A 26,061-nucleotide genomic window follows, 5' to 3' on the forward strand; every position below is an offset into this window, starting at 1 on the left:
TTAGAGCTAGTTTATTATTGTAGAAGTTTAGGGAAATGTTCCCATAACTTTATAGATTATGTTCACATTTTTTAAATTATATTAATAATTACGACCTGGAACGCATTCGAGAATTTCAGATAGACATTACATAAATTAATTATATATCTTTAGCTATGATTACATACAATGTGCAAAAAGAGACTTAAAGTAAAATGTAGGAAATTTAATTCTCTATAGAAATAAAAATAGCATCAAAATGTGTAAAAAGAGTGATATTCGTAAGAAAACATTTTGTGACATTTGACCGTCTCACTTAGCGTAAATGACTTTGGTGACTTTGCATATCTTATTAATAATAGTATGGATAAGGAATATGTATCGGATTTCCGTAGCAAAATCATAATTTTTCTGGATTAAATATAATTTTTTATACGGTTATGTATATGCAGTAGTTCTAAATTTAATATTTAAAAGACAAAGAAGATTTAAATATTTAGCTATGTAGTTTTTTTTTAAATCTCATTGGTATAGGGTATCATATGGTTGGCCATCCTTGATTGTACTATTATACTTGTTTAAAAATACATATGTCATCGCGCTGTCATAAGGTTTTTAAATTGGCAAAAAAGCGTATGTTTTTCTTAAAGACCTTGTGTGATGTTGAAATTCATATGACGAATTAAGATTTAGTTCAACCCTTTAGAGAAGTTTGGCTGGTTTTCGACATTTTTCATAAAATAATCTTAATACATAAAAATCACAAAATAAGATCGAACGACATACATATGTACTTCTTAATTATCTACTTCCACTTGTGGGTTAATGATCATATTTTAAGAGAAGTAGTTTTTAAAGAGAATCATGAAGCACTCCCTCTCTCTTTTTCTCACTCTTTCACTTTACTTAGTAAAGTTTAGTATATTTAATCGAACATGTATTAATATGTATATGTTTTTAAATAAATTAATAACACATTCATATCGGCAGTATAAAATATATGAACATGAAAAGAGCTGAAAACAGTATTTGCTGGATAAGCGTGCTAAGCAGTCGTAATCTTTTCGAGAGGTCTGTTGTATATTAACTATAAACAACATCAACAATAATAAAAACGAAAAAAAAGAACATCAAACCAAACCAAATCAATCTGTAGTAGTTTAATTAAATAAAATTGTGTATGTGATAAGAGTGTGATTTGCATAAATATTATCAAACAATCAATTTTAAATTTGTTTAAGTACTGGCGACAAAAAAATCGAAGATGCGAAAATTATTAAGTGGTTATCAATTAATTAAAATTATCAAGTATAAAATAATACATACTTTTATGCACATTTATCAGCTTACATAATAATCTTTTGAACGAAGAGCTGAAATAAATATTGTATATATACCCAAGACAAATAGAACAATTGTATACAAATTATTCGAATTAGTAACACACTACAGGTTGTTAATAATAAAAAGTATAAAGTGAATGGTGGAGAACTGAACATCAATTAAATTTAGAAATGAGAAAATAGTGTAAATCATAAGCTCTTGTTAACATTAATATATTTAGTACGTTTTATGACCATTTTATAAACAAAAAACTTGTATATGGTAAATACCATCAGATGCTACCCAAGTTAAAGAATATCTGTGGAAATTTTAGTCTTCTTTTGTATTCGTGTCCTATCGAGGTTTCAATATACAAATCTATATATGTACCTTAATTTAAAGGTTTATAAAAATCTGTAGTTAAAAAACAAATTGACAGGATTGTAAGACATTTTATGCATACAAAATTACAACGTACTTATTAAACACGTAATTCCCCTTTTTACAGTGTAGGGTATTTTATTACAACAGCTGTATAAATTTTTTTACTTAACCATATTTGTGTTGTATTATATTATTTAAAGTAAGCTATCACATTTATGGTTTACTTTTGTATTTGCTTATTTGATTTTCCTTCTAGAATCTAATTAATTAAATTCAAACGGTTTCATAAGCGTGTTTAACTGATATACTACTATCGATTTTTTTCTTGAGTTTAAAAAAATTTATTTTTTTGGAAACAGAGCTTTCGATTAATATAAAATCGATAACAAATTTGTCTATGGCACATAATACAATATCTTAAATTTAAATAGTAATTGTAATATTTCCACAAAACTTTAGTTTTGATTTTAAGTAGGCCCCACTAATGAGGAATTTTTTAGCCGAAATTGTCAATCCGATCTATACCTTCGTATAGAAAGCAGGAACTTCTAAACTTCGTTCCTGTTTAATAGTCTTCACAAGTTTGCTCTTTGTTTCCTAATTTTCCTGGGAAATTTACTTTGTTTTCGAAATTTAAAACGTTCCAAAAAATCTTGGGCCACCGGTTTCACGTATACCTCAGAAAAACAACAAATAAACACACAATGCAATTATTTGTCATTCATTCTCTCATTCTACATTTAACTCCTAATTACGAAGTGAATTACATGATTTGTCATACAAAATTTCAGCTTCGAATTACACAAGCTGTACGTAATTCAATTACCTACGAATTACAAATGAATGAGTGTTATCTCTAATTTTTATCGGATTTTTATCATAATCAGCTGTTTGTTTCCATTCATTAAAGACAAACAAGATATAAAATTACAAAAAATAGAAAATATATAACTTAATTTGTTAAAATAATGTATCATACATACATGTATGACAAAAAGTAATAATATAATGAATGAAAAAACTACGAGTTACGAATGTGTCGTGGAAACGGGATAATTGGTTATTGTAATTCAAAAGTAATACAACACTTCGCGTGTACTTGGTATTGAAATTAATTGAATCAATAAAATATTAATTTTAAACATTTGATTTCACTTAAGCAGATAATTTATATATTTTTAAATGAAAATTAAAAATAAAAGAACAAGTTAAAAAATTAAAAAAAAAATAAAATAATTTTTTATTAGAATTTAAAAATAAATAAAAAAATTATAACTTAAACCCATTTACAAATTTCTTTGTTTCTCCGTATTTGAATTTTTTGACATCCGTTAATAAAATTGTATGTCATTTATAAGAGCGTATTTTGGTCTGTCTCTACAGTTTTACTTATTTAATAATACAGCGATAAATATACAGCGATATTCAAATTAAAAAAAAAAACTATATAGCACGCTAACTTGAAGTTTGATATAATAGTTTAATTTGATTTAAAATACAAAATTCGATAAAAAAAACACAAAATAAGACCTACAAACTATTTTTTATACATCGTATTAGTGAAACCAATTAAAATAAGAAGTTTTATTGACTTTCGTTATAGTTTTTTTTAATCTTGTCCTTCTCTTAATTAAAGTAAACATGTCACCGTCACCATCATCAACGTCTTCTTATTATACCGTTGACATACGTTCCGATACGGTAAGTTTACCCACTATTGAAATGCGTCAAGCTATGTTCGAGGCAAAAGTTGGCGATGATGTTTATGGCGAAGATCCAACAGTTTTGGAATTGGAAAAAAAGTGTGCCTCGTTATTTGAAAAGGAAGCTGCTCTGTTAGTACCTAGTGGGACAATGGCAAATTTATTAGCAAGTAAGTAGTAACACCAATTACCAGAGTTGTGCAAAATTTATATATGGCCTAGATTTGGATACACTGAACACTAAGAAGTGAAACGCTGTCATTTTTTTACAACAACAACGTTACGCTCTTCTCACAGACGAGTTCTGTGTAACTCCAACACATAAATAAGAAACTTACTCTCTCTCCAAACTTCAAAACTTAGTCGCGAAAATTCTTGGCTTATAGAACTTGAAAATATTTTTTATCACTTAACGTTATATTTTATTATTTTTTTGCACACTTTAAATATATTTAATAGCCCGAAAAGATTTAATTTTTTACAAACGAAAAAAATATTTTTTATTTTTTTGACCTTTAATTTTTTTGGTTGAAATTTCGTATGGTACGAAAAAAAAAAATATTTCAACTAACTTAATTATTATTTCAAAATTGTAGATTAAAAACCAAAGATACGTTCATATATAATATTTATAGATAAATTATGTTGCAAAATATTTTAAGAAATCTTTTAAATATAAATTCAAATGTAATAATTTTTTTCAAAATTTTTAAATCTGATTTTTTGCAACTATGTTGTCTTGAGAATTCTACTAATACATTCTTAGAGTTAGGTACCGACTGAAGTAGACGTAGGTACTTTTTGACAGCGTTTCACTTCTTATTTATTCTTTGTTTGGATAGATCTTCATTCCAACAAAAGTTTTTACCCCTTATGGAAAACTTTCTTAAGCTGAATTTAACCTTAAAAGTTTTATAATTTTTTTACAAAACTTTAGTGTTGTAGATGAAATGTACTATTTCCTAATTCTAGAAAGTTTCTATCGTTTAGTGTTAACTTCCAGCAACAATTAAATAAGAATGTACTTCAAAAAAAAAAAAAAAAAAAAAAACATTCATCACCACTTACTTCGCCAGATTTTTCTCATTACTTACATGAAATAAATTCATTTAATATTCATTTTCAATAAATTTTTGTTTATTTGTTAAATCATAAAGACTTCCACATTTTAGAAATTTTTTTTCTTAAGTCATCCTATTAATATGTACCTCAATTAATAAGAGGACTACATCTGCACCTCAATTTAAAATTTTATCATCATATTAAATTCTTTTTAAATTTAAATGTACACAAACCTTTCTTTTTATGTCTTCTACAGTAATGGTTCACTGTCATAGACGCGGTACCGAGGCTATTGTTGGTGACCTATCCCATACATTCCTCTATGAACAGGGTAAGTAAGCGAATAAGCAAGCAAGTCATTGCCAGTCATTTAATCTTTGAACAACTTTATATTTACAGCTGGTGCAGCACAAATTGCCGGTGTACAATTAGCAACAATTAAAAATAAAACAGACGGCACATTTTGTCTCCGCGAAATGCAACATAAAATGAGACTTTACGATGACAACCATGAACCCGTTACGGCGCTGGTTATTGTCGAAAATACACACAACATGTGCGGTGGCAAAGTGTTACCCCTCGAATGGTTGAATGAACTGGCTGGCATTTGTAAAAATCCCGCAAAGACAAATGGCAAAAATATTGCCCTCCACATGGATGGTGCTCGGGTATTTAATGCTGCGGCATATTTAAATGTGCCTGTGGCACGTATAACAAAGGATTTCGATTCGGTGTGCTTTTGCTTGAGTAAAGGTCTATCGGCACCAGTCGGTTCAGTATTGGTGGGAACAAAAGCTTTTATTAGAGAGTAAGTAAAACATTAAAATTCATTCAGTTACACATAAATTTGTGTACACATTGACATAACAACAAACTATAAATTTTGTTGTAAAAAAGAATATTGTAAATAATACATATAAAGTAATGAATGGTAAAATAAATTGGTTTAACAGAAATGGTTTGCTAAGTATTACATGATAGTGAAACTATGAGTTTATGTAAGACTATTTATACCATACAATTATTTACAGTGTTGGCGTTCATTCCGATCTTAAATACTAGTTTTTCGTTCCTTTTCATTCTTAATTTCCGTAGTCGATTTGTGGTATGAATTTTTTCGGTGCTTATAACCGTAAATATGATTTCAGAGCCAATTAAGTAAAATCCTTCCATTAAAATATTGAATGGAATTCAGCAAAATTGTTTAAGTAACATTTGATTACAAGCAAAATTAAACTTCTAATTATCGGCAATCTCCCTTAATCCTAATTAATGTCTAGGAAATACATAGGCAACCAAATTTTTAAAATATAATTGTTCGGGAGTGGGTAGTGACTGAAGCTGCGTAGTTCTATAGCGGTATTAAACAATTGTAATATATTTAAACTCCTTGACAGTTATGGTATTGATCTACCATATCTATATATGTTCAGGCTTAAGCCACAAAATGTAGCTAAATGTCATGCGCATACAATATATATTTATAATATGAGGGAATTCGTCAACACTTTCTTAAGAAATTTTAAAAATATGTATGTACATATGTATGTATACACACAATTGACAGTTTAAAATCCGACACTCTTAACAATTTTCTCGACGCTGTAATTAAATTTATTTACTTGTTTCTTTATTCAACATATATACATGTATTAGGAACGCCGCATTTTTATGAAGCAAATATCAGTATCTTACTGATTGATGTTTGCATAACAATTGATTTAAAAATCAAAACTTTTTCGAAAATTATAAATATTTTTTACACATTTTGAAAGCGCCTTTCGAAGTCCATTTATTTATGGCATATTTTCCCTTGGCTATACATATATTCGAAAAATGCTATCTCGTATTCTATATCCAGCAACTTCCATTTTAGGGTCTCCCTAAGTTATTTACATATGAGTGTACGTCGGCAGACGACATTCATCTATTCTAGCAGTTTATTACGTTCTTTATCTATAAAATGTTTTTGTTTTTTTCAGAGCTCGTCATTTACGTAAAGTTTTAGGTGGTGGTATGCGTCAATGTGGTATTTTAGCTGCTGCCGGCTTAGTGGCACTTGAGACAATAGTACCTCGCTTAAATGGGGATCATGAAAGAACAAAACGTATCGCAAAAGGTAATTTATATTAAGGAGACAAAAAAACAACACAAGCAACAGCAAAAAAGACACGTATATTCATTCGGATGGAAAAATACTCATGCATAAACTCACTCATTCATTCACTTACTAAAATTTTGAGAAACATATAGACAAATGTCTACAGACGGTATGTATACACATACAGCTTACTTTGTCTTACTATAGTCCTTTATGTCCTTTTGGCAATGCAGTAATTTTGTTTTAAATGAACATAAACATACCATACTGCTACACATACAGTCAGGCCTAAAGGACCACTTTTACCATTACACTTTACACTAAACAATCAACATCCACTTCTCCTGTTCTCTTCAATTCCTTTGTAATAAGCGTCTGTATTTAAGAACAAATAAAGGAAGGAAAAGTCTAAACAAGAAAGTATGGTCGAGTATTGCCGACTATCCCTTTAACCTACTCTAAGTAATTTTTATAGAAACAAATCAAAATTTTAAAAATAATTATTGGTGTTATGAAACCTGTATAAAACACATATCTTTATTGATCTATAACAAATTTAGCAACAAGATTCAATATCAAAAATATTGTGTTAGCCAATCGTAAAACATTTATAAAGTTGTATAACTTTTGCTGCATATTCAACTTCAGTTATGAAACGACATTATAAATATTTCAATTTAGCGTCGTATCTTGCTCGAAGTTGTATCACATTTGACCGAGTTATCTGATCGTCTGGAAAGCCAATTGTAGTTGTACTAAAACTATGGTTAGTTGTGTATTAAACTTTACTAGATTGGTTTAAATTTATACTTTTTTTAAAAAAAAAAAAAAACTGTTCTAAAATTTTTCAATATCTCTCAACTTCGATCGTATTTACAAAATGGTGCCAAACCTCCTAATTTTAAAAAAATAAACTTTATTTATCGAATACTTTTTAAAATATAAATATGCAGCACCCACCTAATATAAAGTCTTGATATTGTAAATGATGCCATTTTGCACTTGAGTTGCAATATGTTATGTTGACTTCAATTGAGCTGTGTGTGTTTTGTTTTCAGTTTTTTTTCCAACAATTTCCTTTTCACTTCATCTTTATAATGCTGTGTACCTATATGTGTGTCTAAGTTTATGTCTATCTATGAAGTATACTTGTATGCATCTGTTCATTTTAATTTTCTTCTTTTGTTAAGCTTTACATAATCTACGCAGTCCCAACTTTAGTGTTGACCTAGTAAATGTTCACTCTAATATACTGTTGATTCATATGGTTAATCCAAAAATAACTGCCAGTGACTTTGCTAAACGTTTGGGTGAAGTAACATCTCAAGAACTTCAAGATGGTTTAACGACAACAACAGACGATGGCAGTCTGGGTATTGTATTGAAGGTCAGTGCCCGTGACTGGGCATATGCACGCATTGTATTGTATCATCAGATAACGGATAAGGATGTTGACTATGTGATTAAAAAGTTTGAGTATGTCGTTAAAGAATTTGATGGTTTGTTATAAGTTGTATATGTATATATTTTTGTATGTAGTATTGTATAATAAATATACAAAATATTAATATATAAATTGTGAAATAAATGTTTAAATTTATAAAACAAAAATAATTGCCCAATTCACAATCGGTGTTATAGGTTTTTTTATTATTGATTAGTTTTTGCTTCAAAAAATTTTATTTAAAAGATTTCGCAACTTTTTGTTAATTTGTGATAAATATTTAAATATCTAAATTTAAGTTGTTAATTTCCACCAAAAAAATATCTCACTAGCGAATTCTTATAATTCCCACCAAAATACAATTTTATAATTAAGCGATTTTTTGCAACTCTTCGTTAGTTTGTGATAAATATTAAAAGATGTAAATTTAAGTTTCAAATTTCAGAAAAAATGTTTTATTTATACTTGTACTTTGTTTGACTCTTATTTTCTAAAAGCACATTAACATATTTAAATATTTATAAACGATGGCTTATTATGATTTAAGACCATAATTAATTTGTTAAAAGGCAGTTTAAGAACTAAGCAGTAATTTATTTAATACAAAACAAATATTTTAATCACACTTCAAAGGAGAAAGTTAAAAGTAAAAATATGTTGCAAAATTTCAAGTAAATACTTGTGTGAAAAACATTGTTAACTAAATGGGAGTTCTATTCTATATTAAAGTATTTTATGAAAAAATATCATCAAAGTATTTGTAGGGTTTTAACTAAGATTTGAATAAGAGATACTTTTTACTAATATATGAAATAAAACCCAAACCAAGGCAGTACAATTTAAATGTCAACAAAATTTATCGTTGTTATACCCTACACCACTTTAGAGGGGAGGGTATATTGGGTATGTGCTGATGTTTGTAACATACAAACATATTCGTCCTATACCCACCATAAAGAATACCAATCGATTCAGAATCATTTTCTGAGTCGATTAAGCTATGTCCGGCCGTCCGCCCGTTTGGTTGGCTGGCTGGCTGTCCATGTAAACTTTGTGCGCAAGGTACAGGCCGCAATTTTCAAGATAATTGGATGAAATTTGGCACACACGCTTCTTTTGGCAAGGACTAAGCCTATTGAAAATGGTTAAAATCGGTCCATTATTTCGACTAGCCCCCATACAACCGTACCCCCCAAATATGGCCTTTTGGCTTATAATTAATTTAAATGATCCATTGTGTTAACAAAAGTCGACAAAACTTAGTTTTATAGAACTTTAAATGACACTACCGATTTTTGTAATGATCGGGCTTCATTTGACCCTATCCTCCATACAAACTCCCCTTCAGAAAATGACTTAAAGGTCAAAATTCACTTAAAAATACTAATAACACTTTTAAATTCTACATAAATAATATTGAAGAAGACTTAACTCCCCTTACCAACATTTTAAGGATAGGGCCATATTTTGCCCTACTCCCCTTTAAGCCCTTTTAAAAAAATCTCTTTTTTTGCCAAAAGAAAAGAAAAATATTCCGAAATAAACCAAATGCTTTATTTTTTTAATCCAAATTTTTAACATACATACTGATTGGTGTAGGGTATCATATGGTCGGCTACGCCCGACTATACATTCATACTTGTTTATCTAGTAGAAGTGTTCCAAAATCTCAACTATAAAAAATTAAAATCTCCATGAACCAACTAAACCCCGAACTATTACAGGCAAACAACAATGAAGGGCAAAATAAAAACCAATAAGAAAATAAAGGAACAAAATATGTAATGTAAATTTTGATTTGATAAATTATAAGATTGATATATTATTTGATTAAAAGTTTATAAAGGATGTTTTTAAAACTTCTTTTGAACATATTATTGTTATCAGACACTGTATTCCTTTTAAAGAGTCATAAAACATATTCACACATTAATACCAAATGTCTACGTGTGCATACTAAATAAACATTCTTACATACAAATATAAAAACATACATTTTACATGACTTTTAAAATACAAATAAAACAAACTTAAAATATATAAAATGACATGACAATATAATGGAATATTTATAAGTACAATTTTATGCAAAATTTTAATGTCATGGCGTATAAAAACTACAGTGTAAATAAGACCAGATTAGTATGAGGTACGAAAATACATACACCTCGCAACATCTTTTGTAACTAACATAAATAAAATACTTACATTTGAAAAGCTGGCGACAAGGAGTTGGAGATTCTGCTCATAATTTAAAAGGTGAACAGACATTGTCTCTTTAGGCTTTAATGGTAAATTTTAACAATGACTTTGTTTCACACTACCACCACTTAATGGTTTGTAATTACAACAGTAAAAGACAGCAACACAAACATATTAAATTATTTTACAAATATTTTTGTTTTTTTATTTTTTATTTAATTCTCTTTTGCAGAAAACAAGACATTATTTGTGAATGTTACAAATTTAATAACAAGAAAAAGGTCTTCTTTTATATTTTAAATGCTGACATGAGTTATGAAAGGAGAAAATTTATTAAATTTCAGAAGAGTAAAATGTGTTTGAAATTATTTCATTTTAGTTAAATATTAAAAAGGACAGGTGGAGGCGGGTAAATGGAATTTGGACAGTCAGACAAAAAGAAATGAATAAAATATATTTTAGTCATTATATGAATATTTGAATTTTATAAATGTAATAAAACAAAATTTTGTGAACAAATAAGTATTTAAAAAAATCGCATATTAAATAGTATGCATATAATTATTTTATATCTTTTCAGTGAAAACTTTACATAGAAGTGGTTCAATGATTGTCTATATAAGATTGTGTATATGAAAATATAGAAGCCATATAGGTTTTTTTAAAAACATTTATATTGAGTGATTTTTCTAGTGACATGTTAAAATAGTGACTTAAAATGCCATTATTAGTAAAATTTTGCATTTTAACTCTTATATTGTAATGATTGTTTTTTGAAAAATTAGAAACGTGGACAGGCAGATGTCCACTGCCTGAAGGTTAGACTATGTTTTTCGGTATGAAATCGGGCAAAATCGGTCCACGATTTTACCCAATCAGAAATTTTCTGACATTACACTGCCAAGTCAAATTACCATCATTCCATATTTTAATTTAGCCTCTATATAAGGTCCTATTTAAAATAATTGCATATCAGTGAAAATCTGTAAAAAGAAGGATTACAACAAACAAAATTTATTTACCAAATTTCATGATGTTTGGGCGGTAAAAAATTGGATCTTTCACCAAGACAGTTAATTACCAATGAATATATTAAAAATTACAATATTAGTATAAACAAATAAGACTGCTATACTTGGTTAAGTCAAATGTTATCGTATGTTAATGTGTTCTTTTAATTTTTTTTAATTATTTTCTTATTTTTTTTTTCATTTTTTCCCTTACTAAATGTTGCAAATATATAAAAAAACAAGTAAGAGTTCTATATTCGGCTGTGCCGAATCTTATATACCCTTCACCATGATGTGTTTAAAGCCTTTTGTACCTTTTGAAGAACGAAACAGTACAAAAAGTCCCCATCTATGGGTCCTCAGTTAATCCGGGCCATACAAACTTAATTACATGTTCCTAGGTTCAATATTGTAGAAATTGCAAAAAGTACCTTTTGAAGAACGAAAAAGTACCAAAAAGTCCCCTTTTATGGGTCCTCACTTAATCCGGGCCATACATACTTAATTACATGTTTCTAGGTTCAATATTGTAGAAATTGCAAAAAGTACCTTTTGAACAACGAAAAAATACCAAAAAGTCCCCTTTTATGGGTCCTCACTTAATCCGGGCCATACATACTTAATTACATGTTTCTAGGTTCAATATTGTAGAAATTGCAAAAAGTACCTTTTGAAAAACGAAAAAGTACCAAAAAGTCCCCTTGTATGGGTCCTCACTTTATCCGGGCCATACATACTTAATTACATGTTTCTAGGTTCAATATTGTAGAAATTGCAAAAAGTACCTTTTGAAGAACGAAAAAGTACCAAAAAGTCCAATTTTATGGGTCCACACTTAATCCGGGCCATACATACTTAATTAAATGTTTCTAGGTTCAATAATGTAGAAATTGCAAAAAGTACCTTTTGAACAACGAAAAAGTCCCCTTTTATGGGTCCTCACTTAATCCGGGCCATACATACTTAATTACATGTTTCTAGGTTTAATATTGTAGAAATTGCAAAAAGTACCTTTTGAAAAACGAAAAAGTACCAAAAACTCCCCTTGTTTGGGTCCTCACTTAATCCGGGCCATGCATACTTAATTTCATGTTTCTAGGTTCAATATTATAGAAATTTCAAAAAATACCTTTTGAAGAACGAAAAAGTACCAGAAAGTCCCCTTTTATAGGTTCTCACTTAATCCAGGCTCTACATACTTAATTTCATATTTCTAGCCAATAACAAAACATTAGTGCTGCTCTCGCTCTGCTACTCTTGCTCTGCTGCTCTTGCTCTGCTTTGCTTTTATAAACAAATTACAATAACAATATTTACCGTATTGTTATGTATTTTGTTTTTGTTTTTTGCAGTTTCTGTCTGAGCATGAATAAAAAATCTAAATTTTATATGAAATTTTCAGAGGTTGTCTCGGTTTTTTGCTCATATCTCCGTTATTTATGGACCGATTTTGCTGATTTTAAATAGCGTTCTTGCCGGTCGTATGTCTGATAGAATTATGGAAGATTCGGATCTCGCAGATACCTGGGGTCTTCTAAAAACTGATTTCAACAAACATACAGACAGACAGACAGACGGACATGGCTTAATCATCTCCGCTACCTATAAGGATCCAGAATATATATACTTTATAGGGTCGGAAAATTATATTATAGAAATTACAAACGGAATGACAAACTTATATATACCCTTCTCACGAAGGTGAAGGGTATAATAACAGACACATACTTATGTATACAAATTTTTCCCAGCAGCTCTGTCGGTTAGTCCCGAACTAACCTACCTCTTTGTAAAGGAGAATGAAGACAATCCTTACTTTAGTGCCCTTTGTAAGCGAGAGAGTGGTCACTTGTTTCGGGTATTTTCTCACGTCTCAGTTATTTATGGACAATTTTGCTTATTTTACCAGAAAACTTATCAAAAGCATGTCTAATGCAATTTTTGAAGATTTAAGGAAAATTACAATCGGTATGTAGGGAATACACAAACAGTGGTCTGTCTCTCAATTGTTTTCCATAAGCTATAACCAACATCTAATGTCCACAATTCCTTAACATTATTCATGTACAAAATTTGCAACTTTTATTTACGAATTAACCACAACCATAACTTATTCTTTATCAAATCAAAATAGTTTTACTTTTACAGTAATTTATTCAAAATTTTTATAGATTTTACTTATATTGTCTTTTATTTCAAAAGCAACAATCTTATAAACATTTACTGATTAGTTATCTCTCAACGGCATGACAAAAAGGAAATGCACAATGATTGTCATCAATATTTAATAAACTTATTTATGTGTGTACATTGTTCTTGACTATGTGTATTAAAATACTTTATAAATGTTAACAGTTGATTGCTTTACTAACGAAATTTCTTTTCGTTTTACTATTCTTCTATTTCTTGGTCAATTTTTAAATTCCAACCGAGTTATTCTTCGAAACATTTTTAATAAATGTACGAATGCAAGCAAAATTAAATTTACTACAAAAAAGCCCTCAGTCACACCTGGTTATAACGAACTATACCAGTAAAATTGGTTCAATATAAGCGAAGCTTGTAAAAAAAATTGTAAATTTCGCTGTTAGTGAATATCAAGAAATTGTAAACTTTACAAAAAGGCAACAACGATTAAAGCATTTCTTTAAAACATTTTTAAAGCTCACCAGGTTATGTTAAATAGTTTTTACTAAGCTCATATATCACCAGACATTTTAATCCGTAAAAAAGTTTTTGGTTAATGTTCGATCTAGAACAAAAAAAAAAAATCATGAGACACATACATTTTGATAATAGTAATAATTATCCAAACGGAAAATTCAGTAAAATTACCAAAAAATAGGAAGGATATGAAAAATAGTTGAAATTAAATTTATTAATAGCTTTATAATACTTTTCTTACCACGTTCGTTATAAAGGAGTTTGACTGTATTCTGAAGAGGCGAATAAGAAAAATATTCAGTCAGTTGTTGGAGTAAAATAATGACAAAGTGTTGCATGCATTCAATAGGAAAAGAAGAATGAGAACAAAGTAGAATTGAAAAGAAAAAATAATCAAAGAATAAGGAAAAAGGATACAAATCAAGACGCTATTAGTAAGAATATGTAGTTACAAATAGTATTATGTTCTTGGTTGAGTACTAACTAGAACATAAAGTTAAAACAGTATGATGCAGAGATAATATGAACACATGGAAATTATTGTCTATTAAATGTAAAAAATTTGATAATCCTATATAATTATGAAATTCTTTAATTTTTTGACAGAAGTAAAATTAATTATAAACTTTATTATTTTTTTGAAAAGATCCTTAGTTCCCTACCAGCGATTAAAAATCCTGAACACTGTGTAATATGTTCAAAAGCATTTTTCTGCAATCTTTTTCGAATCGGGTGTCAAAAATCCCGTAATTCCGAGCTTATCGCGAAAAAATAATTAAAATTTGTGTTATTGTTTATCTGATCAGCAAAACTACTTTATAAGTATTATAAAGAGCACATAAATTCTAAAAAAATCTTTAAATGAACTGAACTAAATGCCAAACATATTTTTAAATATTTTAATGTGTGAGCTAAAAATTACTACAATAATATTCCTCTCCAACCCATTAAAAATCATTTTGTGAACCAAAAATTTTCTACAAAAAATTTCAAAATTATTTTTGCCGTATTCAGCTCAACATTACAGAATTTTTAAGACCAATATTGACTATATTATGATGTAGTCTAGCCACGGGGAAGCAAAATTCCCCGCACCCCCACAAAAAAACCGAGAATTTGTCATACCAAATATATAAATTAATAAAAAAGACATCTTAGTAGAGGGTTTAAGATTTCCAGGAATGCACTTGAGTGATGCGTTTCGTGATGATCAGAATGTTTTTAGGGACGTGGCATTCCTCATAGCATCAATAGGATGTTTTTATCCGATGTTTGGTTCGCCCCTTCTATTGGCTCTTACCAGTTACTGCTTTAACCTTTGTCGGGTCTAAATCGAGCTTGTCTCATGACATCTGTTTTTTTGGGCTACTATGGCAAGAGATTGTATATCTCAAGTACTTGAGCAAAGAGCACGACATTCATATACCAAACCATAATTTGGACTATAGTTTGGTCTTAAATCTTTTATAAATTCTAGATTATAATCCGCGATATAAATTATCAATCTACATTTTAAGTTAAATTCTCTTAAAATAATTACCCGCGATAGTCTGCTCTATAAAGTGGACTATAGAATTCTTTTTTAAATGGACTATAGTATTATGGTAAAAATTATAGTCTGATCAATATATTTTAGTATACTCTTCTACAACCTGTAAAAGAGTTTGAAAATTATATTTAAACATAAATAAATTATATGAGGGGTTTAGAAATAAAAGCAGCGATCTTTATATCTGTATTTTTCGAATTGGATAAGAAACATTTTTATTTCCGCAGATATTTAAAGAATCACTTTTCAGTTCTTTTACACACTAGATAAAATGGAATTAGAAGCATATTTAAAAGAAATTAACTCAGAAGTTTTTTTTTTGCAAATTAAATGCAATGTTTTAAGGTAACATCATAAAAGAAATAGAGATTGCTGCATTTGTTTTTACACTTCGCATATGCGGTATACGATATATTTTGTTGGGTGATGTGTACAAAGAATAAAGCATACCTTAATTTTCATCCAACTACTGTTTTGTTTTTTCTTATACTATGTCTCACTCTTACTACAGTGTAGTTAGTTAACAACACTAGTACAAAGTAGTTCTTAAAGTATGTTGGTAATAACATTATCATTATTTTAAAATTATTGGCATTTTTTTGTTCTATCAGTTTTTCTTTGTCATACGATGCCAAAATATATAAAGAAAAATTTGAAAGGAAATTGTTACAAAAAATATACTTCTTTTAACTATATGCAATCATTCTTTTCATTTTACTTCACTTGACAACTATTAATGACAAAAAGTGAAATAATTTTGATTTAATTTCTTTGCAGTAATAACATTTTTTGCCATTGTTTCTCCTTTTTTATTTCAATTCAATTTTGCTGATAAATTGAAAGATGTTTTTTTTTATTTTCTTAGCCATTATTATAGATATGTATTTCTTTATTTTTTAAGGATTTTCTTTATTAAATTAATGGTATTTCACTTAAAATGATTACGATATAGTATTTATTATTTGTCTTCATATTCTTCATCCCATAAGTATTGTAAAGTATTGGGGAATACTAAAAATTAAAGAGAAAATAAAACATTTACAATGTTGCAATGTTTTACAAGTTTTTGTTGTGTTTCTTTATGGTCCTGTATTGTATTTATAGGTTGCCTAGGTACTTCTATCAGTAAAGTTTTTTTTAATATCTTTATCTATTCGTCGCATCTTTTTATAGTGTTTTTTACGTTTATATAATGGCATTTTTAGTATAGATTGTATTTACTATGTTTTACAAAGCTTGAAGATTTTTTGTTCAGATATTAACTACAATAGAAGTTAAATGTTTGTATACATGTTTTTCTAATCGCTTTTTTCAAAGAATAATGATAGATTTTAAGATTTCTACCCTTCGGTCTTAAGATGTGTATGAAATTTTTCGATATTAGTAAAGGCATTTTCAGACTTCAATACTGAATATTAACACACTTGTCTTTTTTTGGGTTTTAATTAGGATGGCGGTGCATTACGCACTCATATTGTCAGGTTATCACACGTTTGTCCAGAGAAAACCCCACTAAACGACCTATACCTTCATATAGGAAGTTGGAGCATCCGGATTTAATTTCATCAAAAGTATTAATAATCTCCACCAGAAAAAGTTTTTGAGTTTTAATGGTCTCCACCGGTATATATTTGAGTTTGAATGGTCTCCAGGTTATATCGTGAGTATTTTATGGTTTCCACCAGTTCAAATATAACCTCACTCTGAGGCAAAACGAAAGCACGCGTTTAATGAAGACAACGCATAACTTAGAACATTTATACGAAGTAGTGCATTAAATTAGTGCGGGGTGAGAAGTAATTCTGTCGAAAGCCCAGCAACAAGCACAAGTCTAACCGTCCTTAAGAAATAAAAACGATGACACGAGAGTTGTTCCCCAACTTAGACCTGAATTACAACTGTTAACACACTTTATTTAAAAATATTATGAAAATAATTCGAATTTTCAAAAAATCAATTCGTACAAGTAAGAGTGTTATATTCGACTATAACGAATTTAATATACCCACCATCAAATCATATGGCGTAAATGGAAAACATTAGGTTAATATTTTAAATAGGGCTTAAGTCAATTGTGGACAAACAAATATGATTATTTTTATCCAACTTTTTAATTATGAACATACATATATGGGCGATATGGTCAATTGTAAGATTCTTTAGAGAGACTTTGGCTTATAAGAAACTTTCTTCTATGTAAATCAGTAATATGCGTTTTAGTCATTTTCTGAAGGGGGGCCTATGTTGGGGAAGGGTTAATTATGGACCAAATAAAATTAGGTAGAGAAATTACGTATGTCGGATTTCAACGCTTTACTCGTATTTTTAAGTTAGTAATGAGCGTTAAAGTCATTATTTGGAGGGCACCATAGATAAGGGGTAGGGTCAATTATGGACCGATCTTCGTTTCAACTCTCTAGCTCATTCAGCTCGGACTCTTTCATGATTTCAACAGACACACTGACAGACATGCCTTAGAATTTAATAAGGACCCAGAATGTACACTATTGTGGGACTATAAACAATATTTTGATGTGTTACAAACTGAATGACAAAATCAATATACCCTCATCTTTTTGATGGTATGTATAAAAATACATTTAATGTTTACACTAAAATATTATATTATTTGTGCAATTTTTTTATGCAATTTTCAATTGTTAATGCACATTTCCTTCACATTTTTAATATATTTTAAATTTTTTGTTTGTTTTTTATTGATATTATACAATTTGTTTTAGCCTTATTTTATTTCCTAAACGTTCGAATTTTCAAAATTTTTTTTCTAGTGGACCTAATCAATGCCAAAGAAACTTTGTACCAGAAGTGCATGATTTTAACTTCAACGTCTTGGTCTGGGCGATGTCATTATATAAATAATTGCAAATTTGTTTGCAATTGTGAGGAATATTTCCTTATTAATAATTATATTTTTAAGTATGGCCTCAGCTAATATTAATTATTAAAACAACTTAACAATGGAATAAGATGCATTTGAAAATATGTAATGAAAATCTTATTGCGTTTAGTGCGTCGACTTTTTTATCAAAATTATTCCATGATTTTTCACGTTTTGTATTGCTCTAGTCGACTATGCTATGCCTATTATATCCCTAATGTAAATATGTAGAAAATAAGAAAATTTTTACAAGGTAAAATCTTTAAATTGTATTACCTAGTTTTTAATGTTAAATTAATCTTATCCGTAATTGAAAATGTTAGCCGTGTTGCTCCATTCGCTTAAAACCAATAGTTTTATTTTTTTGCCTTATTGTAGTTTTGTTGGATATCTTTCTTATGGGCAAGTGAACGCCAAAAACTTTATCTAAGCCAAATCTACTGTGGACTCTGTAAATATACATATATGAGCATGTTATCCAATTCAAAAATCGATTTGGATGATATAATCATAAAGGTATAGTAGGCCAGACACAAATTTTCAGCTCTATTTTTCAAGAACTGCCGAAGTGGGATGCATGGTCATATGCAAAAATTTATAAAAAATATTTCAACTATTTTTAAAGAAATAAAATAGTTAAATTAAAAAAAATTGTTTAATTTTTGCAAGGACCAGTTGATAAAAATTTATACTCATGTATGAAACGGCTCCGATACTTCTTGACCTATAGCGCTGTGATTTTGTCTGGCCTACTACTAATAATACTTACATTGGTACAAATTTCATCAAAGTGTATTTTTTAAGTTGGATCACTCGACACGAAATTACCCATATATTGCAGTGATTGTCCTCCAAAAACATGTTGCCAACTTTATTAAAAAAAAAACAAAACTAATAAAAAATTTAAATTTTTCACACTTCTCAGAAATGTTTATTCTATATCAATATTCACATTAATATTGTCGTACTAATGACAATTTTTCCATTTCAAACAAAAGAAATTCTTTTATAGAATAGGCTTAGTAAACAACAAAAAATCTATTTCGTGTTGATATTTGAAATCAATTTATTTAATTGCATTAAAACCTAGATAAGTTTAATTAAATGAATGAGTTTCATGCGATTTGCTTTTATATTTCTAAATCCATTATGAAAGTCATTTAATATTGGACTGTAATCGAATGTTGTGCAATTCTTTATAAGTTTTTTTTTTTTTGTGTTATTGTTAAATAAAAGGACATTTAATGAAAAATAAATAAAACGAAAATAAAAAAATCGTTTTAACATGATTTTATTTCATATTTTTACTAATCACTATTAAATTCTTATTAATAAATCGAGAAGTATTTATTATGTTTTACTTTAAAATTATATATGTATATCATTTAAAAAAATATCGTTAAGTCAAGCAGGTTTTGCAAATAATTGCCTCAATTGCATAAATATTTCAAGTAATAAATTTAAATTCTTTTAAGACCTACATATATAAAAGATACAAACTTTCTAAGTCTTGCTTATGTCTATTCAATAAATCTTATTTAACACCACATCTCACAACACTATAGGTTATTGCATGTCTAAAATATTCCTAGAAAATAAAATCTTATTTTTTTTGGGTTTTTTTTGAAAGAAAATCTTTGCTTTAATTCATCCCTTTTCATACATTTTTAAACAAACAGAAACTTAAGATTTTTAGCATTTGTAATCCTTTAAGTAAAAATTAGAAAAAAAGGAAAAAAAGTATAAGATATTTTCAAACCTCAATAAAAATAGTTATTAAAGAAACATAAAAACCACAAGTACAGTGTGAAAGAGGAAGATTTGCATGTTTGTAAAACTTAGCAATGTTTTATTATATATGTATGTATATACTCTAAACTTTAACCAATTCAATTTATGAAAATCCTTGCTAATTACACAAAAATTCCTTTGCAGTAAAATATACTATATCTAGTTAGTTATTTAAATTAGGGATGTAAAAATGGCGATTTTAATACTACTTCAAAGAAATTTAAGTAACTTTTAGATATGTATCAGGATATTTTATTATAAATTTGGAGAAATCATAACAATATCATATCAGTAAACGTAATATTATACTTATGTCGGAATTATTAGTATAATTACAATGCTAAATTATAAATAAAAATAAATTTTTGAAATTTAGTATCACTAGAGTAGCAATTTCTAAAAAAGTTTTGAAAAATCTTAATAATTAGAATTATGGGGGATTTTATTTCAAACGATGTCTTCTGATCAAGATGAAATTTGAAGCAATGTTAGTCCTATTGGATAGTAATGAGACACAAAAGTCTCTTAGTTTGTAAAATTTTAACGTATATTTCCTCTAATTTATGTAGATTATTACCTATTATTAAATTAAAAAAAATTGAAAAAATATGAAAACGTCCATTGGAAAACTCTTTTAAATAGCAAATTCTTGGTTACCAATTTTTGAGTTGTGTGCACCTAAATATTGATTGGGTCATTTGATTTGAAATCCCCCATATACATACATTCGTCTTTAAATCAATTAAAAATAAGTCATAGTAGCTACAACAATACTTTCTGATTTATATTTCCTCTGTAGGAAAATTTCCATGAGTTCCAGTAACTACCTTAACTTTCAAACATCAAAGCAGACAGATATTTAAGAGAATAATTTTAATAATATGAAAACATGTTAAGGAATATGATATTATTTTTTGATTATGGTGAAAAATGTTCTCGCACCAGCTTTGTATAAACATTACTTTTAAATGATAAAAATAAATCCTTTGGCAACATTTTTCAAAAATATTGCATATTTAAAACAATATTACACATTTATATGAAAATAGTTAAAATAATTTTAGAAAATTTTCTACCACATAAGAAATTGCATTCGATACAGTTTTTTCTTTAACAAACTGACTTAAAAACAAGTAGAATAGTCGGGCATGACCACAACCATATTTTAAAACTTATTTATTTTTAATAAAGAAACTTTTATGTTGAATTGAAAAACAAATTTTCTAAATGAGGCTTTGTATAGGAGTATAGATCAAACATGAGCCGATCCTCAATAAATTTGGGAAAAGGATATATTTCAAAATAACAGTTAGTTACGTAAAGTTTCTGAAGTGTTATTTATACTTATATAAAACTTATTTGTGCCACTTTTTGAATATATTTGACGTAAATATAGCATAAAACCCCGAATAGGGAGGTGGGGTTGAATAAGGGCTAGGTAAAATAATGGGCCGATTTCAACCATTTTCAATGGGCTTCGTCCCTGTGGCAAAACAGGTTTGGTCCAAATTTCATCAAATTATCTTAAAAATTGCGGCCTGCACTTTGCGCATAAGGTTCACATGGCCGGACAGACGGACGGTTCTGTCTTAATCGATTAAAAAAGTGATTCTAAGTCGATTGGTATACTTTAAAGTGTAGGATCAATATTTTTGTGTGTTACAAACATCAGCACAAACGTATTATATTACCTCGAAAAATTATATATTTATAATAGATTTTTATTATACGGTAGTTTGGTGGTATTTTGCTACCTCAAATAATTTATGACCCTAATGAACACATCTGTTAGTTATTCATACATTGTAGACAATTTAAGGAATTTTTATATTAATTTTTAAAAGCATATTTATAAGTTTTGATTTGCAATAAAACATTAACGTTGAAATAAATTTAGGATTTTAAAATGTAGATATTAAAGGTTACCGATAAAAAGTATATACTTAAAATAGACTATATATATATTTTTTTTAAATAAATGGCAGGTCCGATGATACAAATACCCTAAAAAACATTTTAACTAACCTACACTTTTAAAACTCTGTTCTAAACTGAAACTTTTGTACAGAAATGAAGTGAAAGTCATGAAAACTTAAAATTACATAAAACTCCAACAAGCCGTCATCAAGCTGCAACTTTTAACCAGAAAAGAAACAAAAACTGGCTATGAACAAGAACAACCTAACAGATGAAAGACGAAGTTGGAAAAATTTAAAGTTTTATAATTTTTTTCTCTTCCTTTCTAGTTTTTTTTTTTTTTTTTGGCACACTTACATAAAATTCAAAAAAGGATAAAATACAAAATATTTTGGATGTATGATTTGTAGATGACTACCAAATACTACACGAAATGTAAAATAATGTTGAAACTGGATTTAAGCATCTTTTCTGAGAGGGTGAAAAGATAAAAATACACTACTCAATTTGCTAAATGCGTCTAGAATTTGACGCAACTGCAAACCTAAGATACAAGGATTGCAAAAATGCTGGTAAAATTAGTGTTTAATATTATTTGTGAGTAGGAAATATTGGAAATATTTTGTAGTATACATGTTTATGTAATTTTGTATTATTATATAGCTAAGGAATTTAGAACATACAAAATGATATGCAGATTTAATTTTTTTTAAATTTTATTTTAGGACATTTTCTAACCACACTTGTATTAAATATTTGAGGTGTTATTAAAATGCAAACACCAACGAAATGTAAGAAAAATCTAAAAAGTTTCTTAAAGAATTTGCATTTTTAGCACATGTACATACACACTTCCTACATAGATATTTTTGCACATCAAAAAATAGCAAAATTAAAGAAAAATATACATATTTTTTATAACTTTGTAAACGTTAAGAGAGCAATTATTCAGTATTACAAAATTATACATCAAATATGCAAAAAACGGTAAAAAATTAAAAAAAAAGCTAAAATGTTCATTATTTGTGAAGTTTAGAGTTTGGGTTGGAAAATATTATACAAACACAAGTTTTTTGAGTATAATTTGTAATGAAAATACATCATATCAAATAAGGAATTAGGCTAGAAAAATCAGGTTGAATAATGAACATAAAAGCATTTTGACAGATTTTTTTATATAGTATATGTATTTTATAACAATAGTGTTCATATTCAGTAAATAGTGTAAAATAAGTAAATTAAGAATTTATATATATTTATTTAGTGAGAAAATATTAAATAAGTACTATTTAAAAGTAAACCATTAAAATACATATGCATGTAAAATACATTTAGTATTGACCGTTTGTAGCAGGAACTTTTTCAGTAATGCTCACCAAAGAGGCAAGATTTTAAATGTATGTTTTTATTAAAATATTTACTTTTTATACATTACTTATTGCCGATATTTAGATTAAATATTACATCCTAAAAATATGCCAAAAATTATTTACTTTTTCCAATATTAAGAACATTTTATGTTAATAATTAAAAAGAGAAAGTATAAAAATATTCTCTTAAATATAATTTAAACTTTCTCTCTTAAAAAGTCTATAATTGCTAGTAATTCATTATGTATGTGCGTATAATTCCAAATTGCTATTTTTAGATTTCTTGTCACTGATCAATATTTAAGCTTTAAAAAGATTATTTTGTTAACTGTCAGGATGGCCGAGCGGTCTAAGGCGCCAGACTCAAGAGTTAAATCTTGCTTGCTGTAAAAGTGAGTTTGTAATGGAGCGTTCTGGTCCTCTCTGAGGGCGTGGGTTCGAATCCCACTTCTGACAAATATATTTTTTTAATTAATTTTAGAAACGTTTATTATTATTTTTAATAAATATATGAAATTGATTATTGCAAAAGTGTTTAAACTGAAAATAATTGGAACAAGTATGTAATTAATATTATATAAACCAAAAAAGTATGTTAAAAATTTTAACAGTTATTCCAAATTTCGCCAATCATTTAATGTCATAAAATTCTTAAATGAGAAATATTTAAAAAAAATTTACTAATTTTGGAAAATATTATAATAACACCATGTCATTACATTAAATATATTTCTCTGTACATAAATGTTAGTTTATGTATAAATAAAATATTTGTTGTAATTTTATGAGAAATAGTGGGTGATAAAAATAAACAGATAACAGATTCGGTTTCAGCTGCTAAAAATATATTTAGAATATATATTTCTGTGATAATTTGTATTCTTTAAATCTATTTCGATTCATTATCTTTGGAAATCACTGATTTATTGTATCTTATATTGGAGATACAATAAATCAGATACAACTCTGTCCAAAAATGCTTATGTATCTATGTAAAGGATTATTATATTAGTAAGTTGATGCTGTTGTTATTTTAGTTTCGGTGGAGGGCATATATGATACAACACAACTCTTCCTTGTTTAAAAAGTTCCACAAAAACAAAAACTTTGGCAATTGAAAACACTGATATTACGTACATGTATATTTCTACGGACATTCCGAATCAAGTTTTTTTTGCCAAGTTTTAAAATGGTATTGTAGTACTTATATAAGAATGTTCTTTTTTGTGCCAAAAAAATAGGAAAAAACTTTGAAAAATTTACCCACATCGACAATGTTCGTTAAAAATTTATGCACATTTTGATGAGTGTCTGTATTGTGTTGGGTGCGTGTTTTTGGCTTGTTGTTACATCGATGGTATAGTTGTTCGGGAGTAAAGTGCTCGTCAAAACGATAAGGTCATTTACTGAGTGGACATTTCCTTTTAAGTTTTTGAGTAAAACATTTTTGGGAAAACGATATAATTTTAGCAAAGCTTTCACGAGCTTTCACACAATTTAGAGAATAATTTTTTTACACAATATTTCGCACTTCCTTAGTATGCATTTACTCAGAATTAAGTATAATTTATGTTACCTTATAATTTTGACGATCACTTTATTTGAATGTACAACCTACATATAAATGTACATGTATTTAAGTTCGATAAAGTTTATGTGTCTTGTAGTACAAACATATGAATGAATGGATTGATTTGATTACAATTTGGTTTTCATATACTCGTTACATATTGAAAATACATACATATATATGTATGTACATGGCAGTCATTATAAATACATACAACTTGATATGTTGTATCAAAAGTTGAACATTGAAAATTCAAGATGTGAAATTTTTTAAAAGAATTCCTTTAATTCTTTTAAAAAATTTATAAAAAAGAAAAATACAATTTCATATATATTTAATTCAAGGAAACCTACTGCATGTAAAATTCTGGACAGCTATTTTAATTGGAATATAGTAGCATCGCTTGTTGCGTTTGAAAGATCACTTAATGGAAATTTTAGAATAATGGTTTTATATACTAGCTGTAGTTTTTAAAATAATTTGCTGCTGTTTAACATCTAAAATCAATTATTTCCGTATGAAAAAATTGGTAACTGATCAATATGATTCTTCAAAAAAAGTAGTTTTGTGATTTTATTTTAATCTAAAAGCATTCAATTATATTCCGAAAATTATAGTTTATTCAAAACTAGTTTCTGTTAAAAATTCATTCCTGTATTTTATGGGGTATTTTGAGTTTGTCATTTCGTTTGTAACACATCCAAATATTGATCATTGACCCACATAAGTATAAATATTCTGAGTCCTTATGAAATTCTAAGATGATGTAGCCATGCCCGTTCGACATAAGCAAGTCTTAAAGAGTTATAAAATCTCTCTACCAAATTCTATGAGGATCGTCCACAATTCGGACCTTATATGGGGTATGGTAAATTACGGATACATAAATATCTATAGTGGCTTTTTCTTTCAATTCTCCCAGTCATTAATCAACCTTTTGGACAACCCACAGCTAATCAAATTCACAGCCAAAGTGTGTAACAAAATTAAACATTTAGTACTCATAAAAATATATGTTTTCACATAAAATTTAACGATTTCCAATAATTGTAAGTAGCATGTTTTTAAAATATTATTAAATAAATATTTGGCT

At 27.9% G+C, this 26,061-nt stretch overlaps 1 protein-coding gene and 1 non-coding gene across 2 annotated transcripts; both read left to right on the top strand.

The window, feature by feature from the left end:
- Positions 1-948: 948 nt before the first annotated feature.
- Positions 949-8,120, top strand: LOC111675786 (probable low-specificity L-threonine aldolase 2). Its single transcript, XM_023436627.2, has 6 exons — positions 949-1,050; positions 3,323-3,559; positions 4,708-4,782; positions 4,851-5,259; positions 6,434-6,570; positions 7,743-8,120. Exons 2-6 carry the CDS (start codon positions 3,328-3,330, stop codon positions 8,060-8,062), a joined length of 1,173 nt encoding a protein of 390 aa, XP_023292395.2. The 5' UTR covers positions 949-1,050; positions 3,323-3,327; the 3' UTR covers positions 8,063-8,120.
- A 15,608-nt stretch (positions 8,121-23,728) lies between these two features.
- Positions 23,729-23,854, top strand: Trnal-caa. The gene is made up of 2 exons: positions 23,729-23,766; positions 23,810-23,854. It is a non-coding gene; the product is annotated as a tRNA-Leu (tRNA).
- The last annotated feature ends 2,207 nt before the right edge of the window (positions 23,855-26,061 follow it).

This window comes from Lucilia cuprina, chromosome 4, assembly GCF_022045245.1.
Source record: "Lucilia cuprina isolate Lc7/37 chromosome 4, ASM2204524v1, whole genome shotgun sequence".
Taxonomy (NCBI): domain Eukaryota; kingdom Metazoa; phylum Arthropoda; class Insecta; order Diptera; family Calliphoridae; genus Lucilia; species Lucilia cuprina.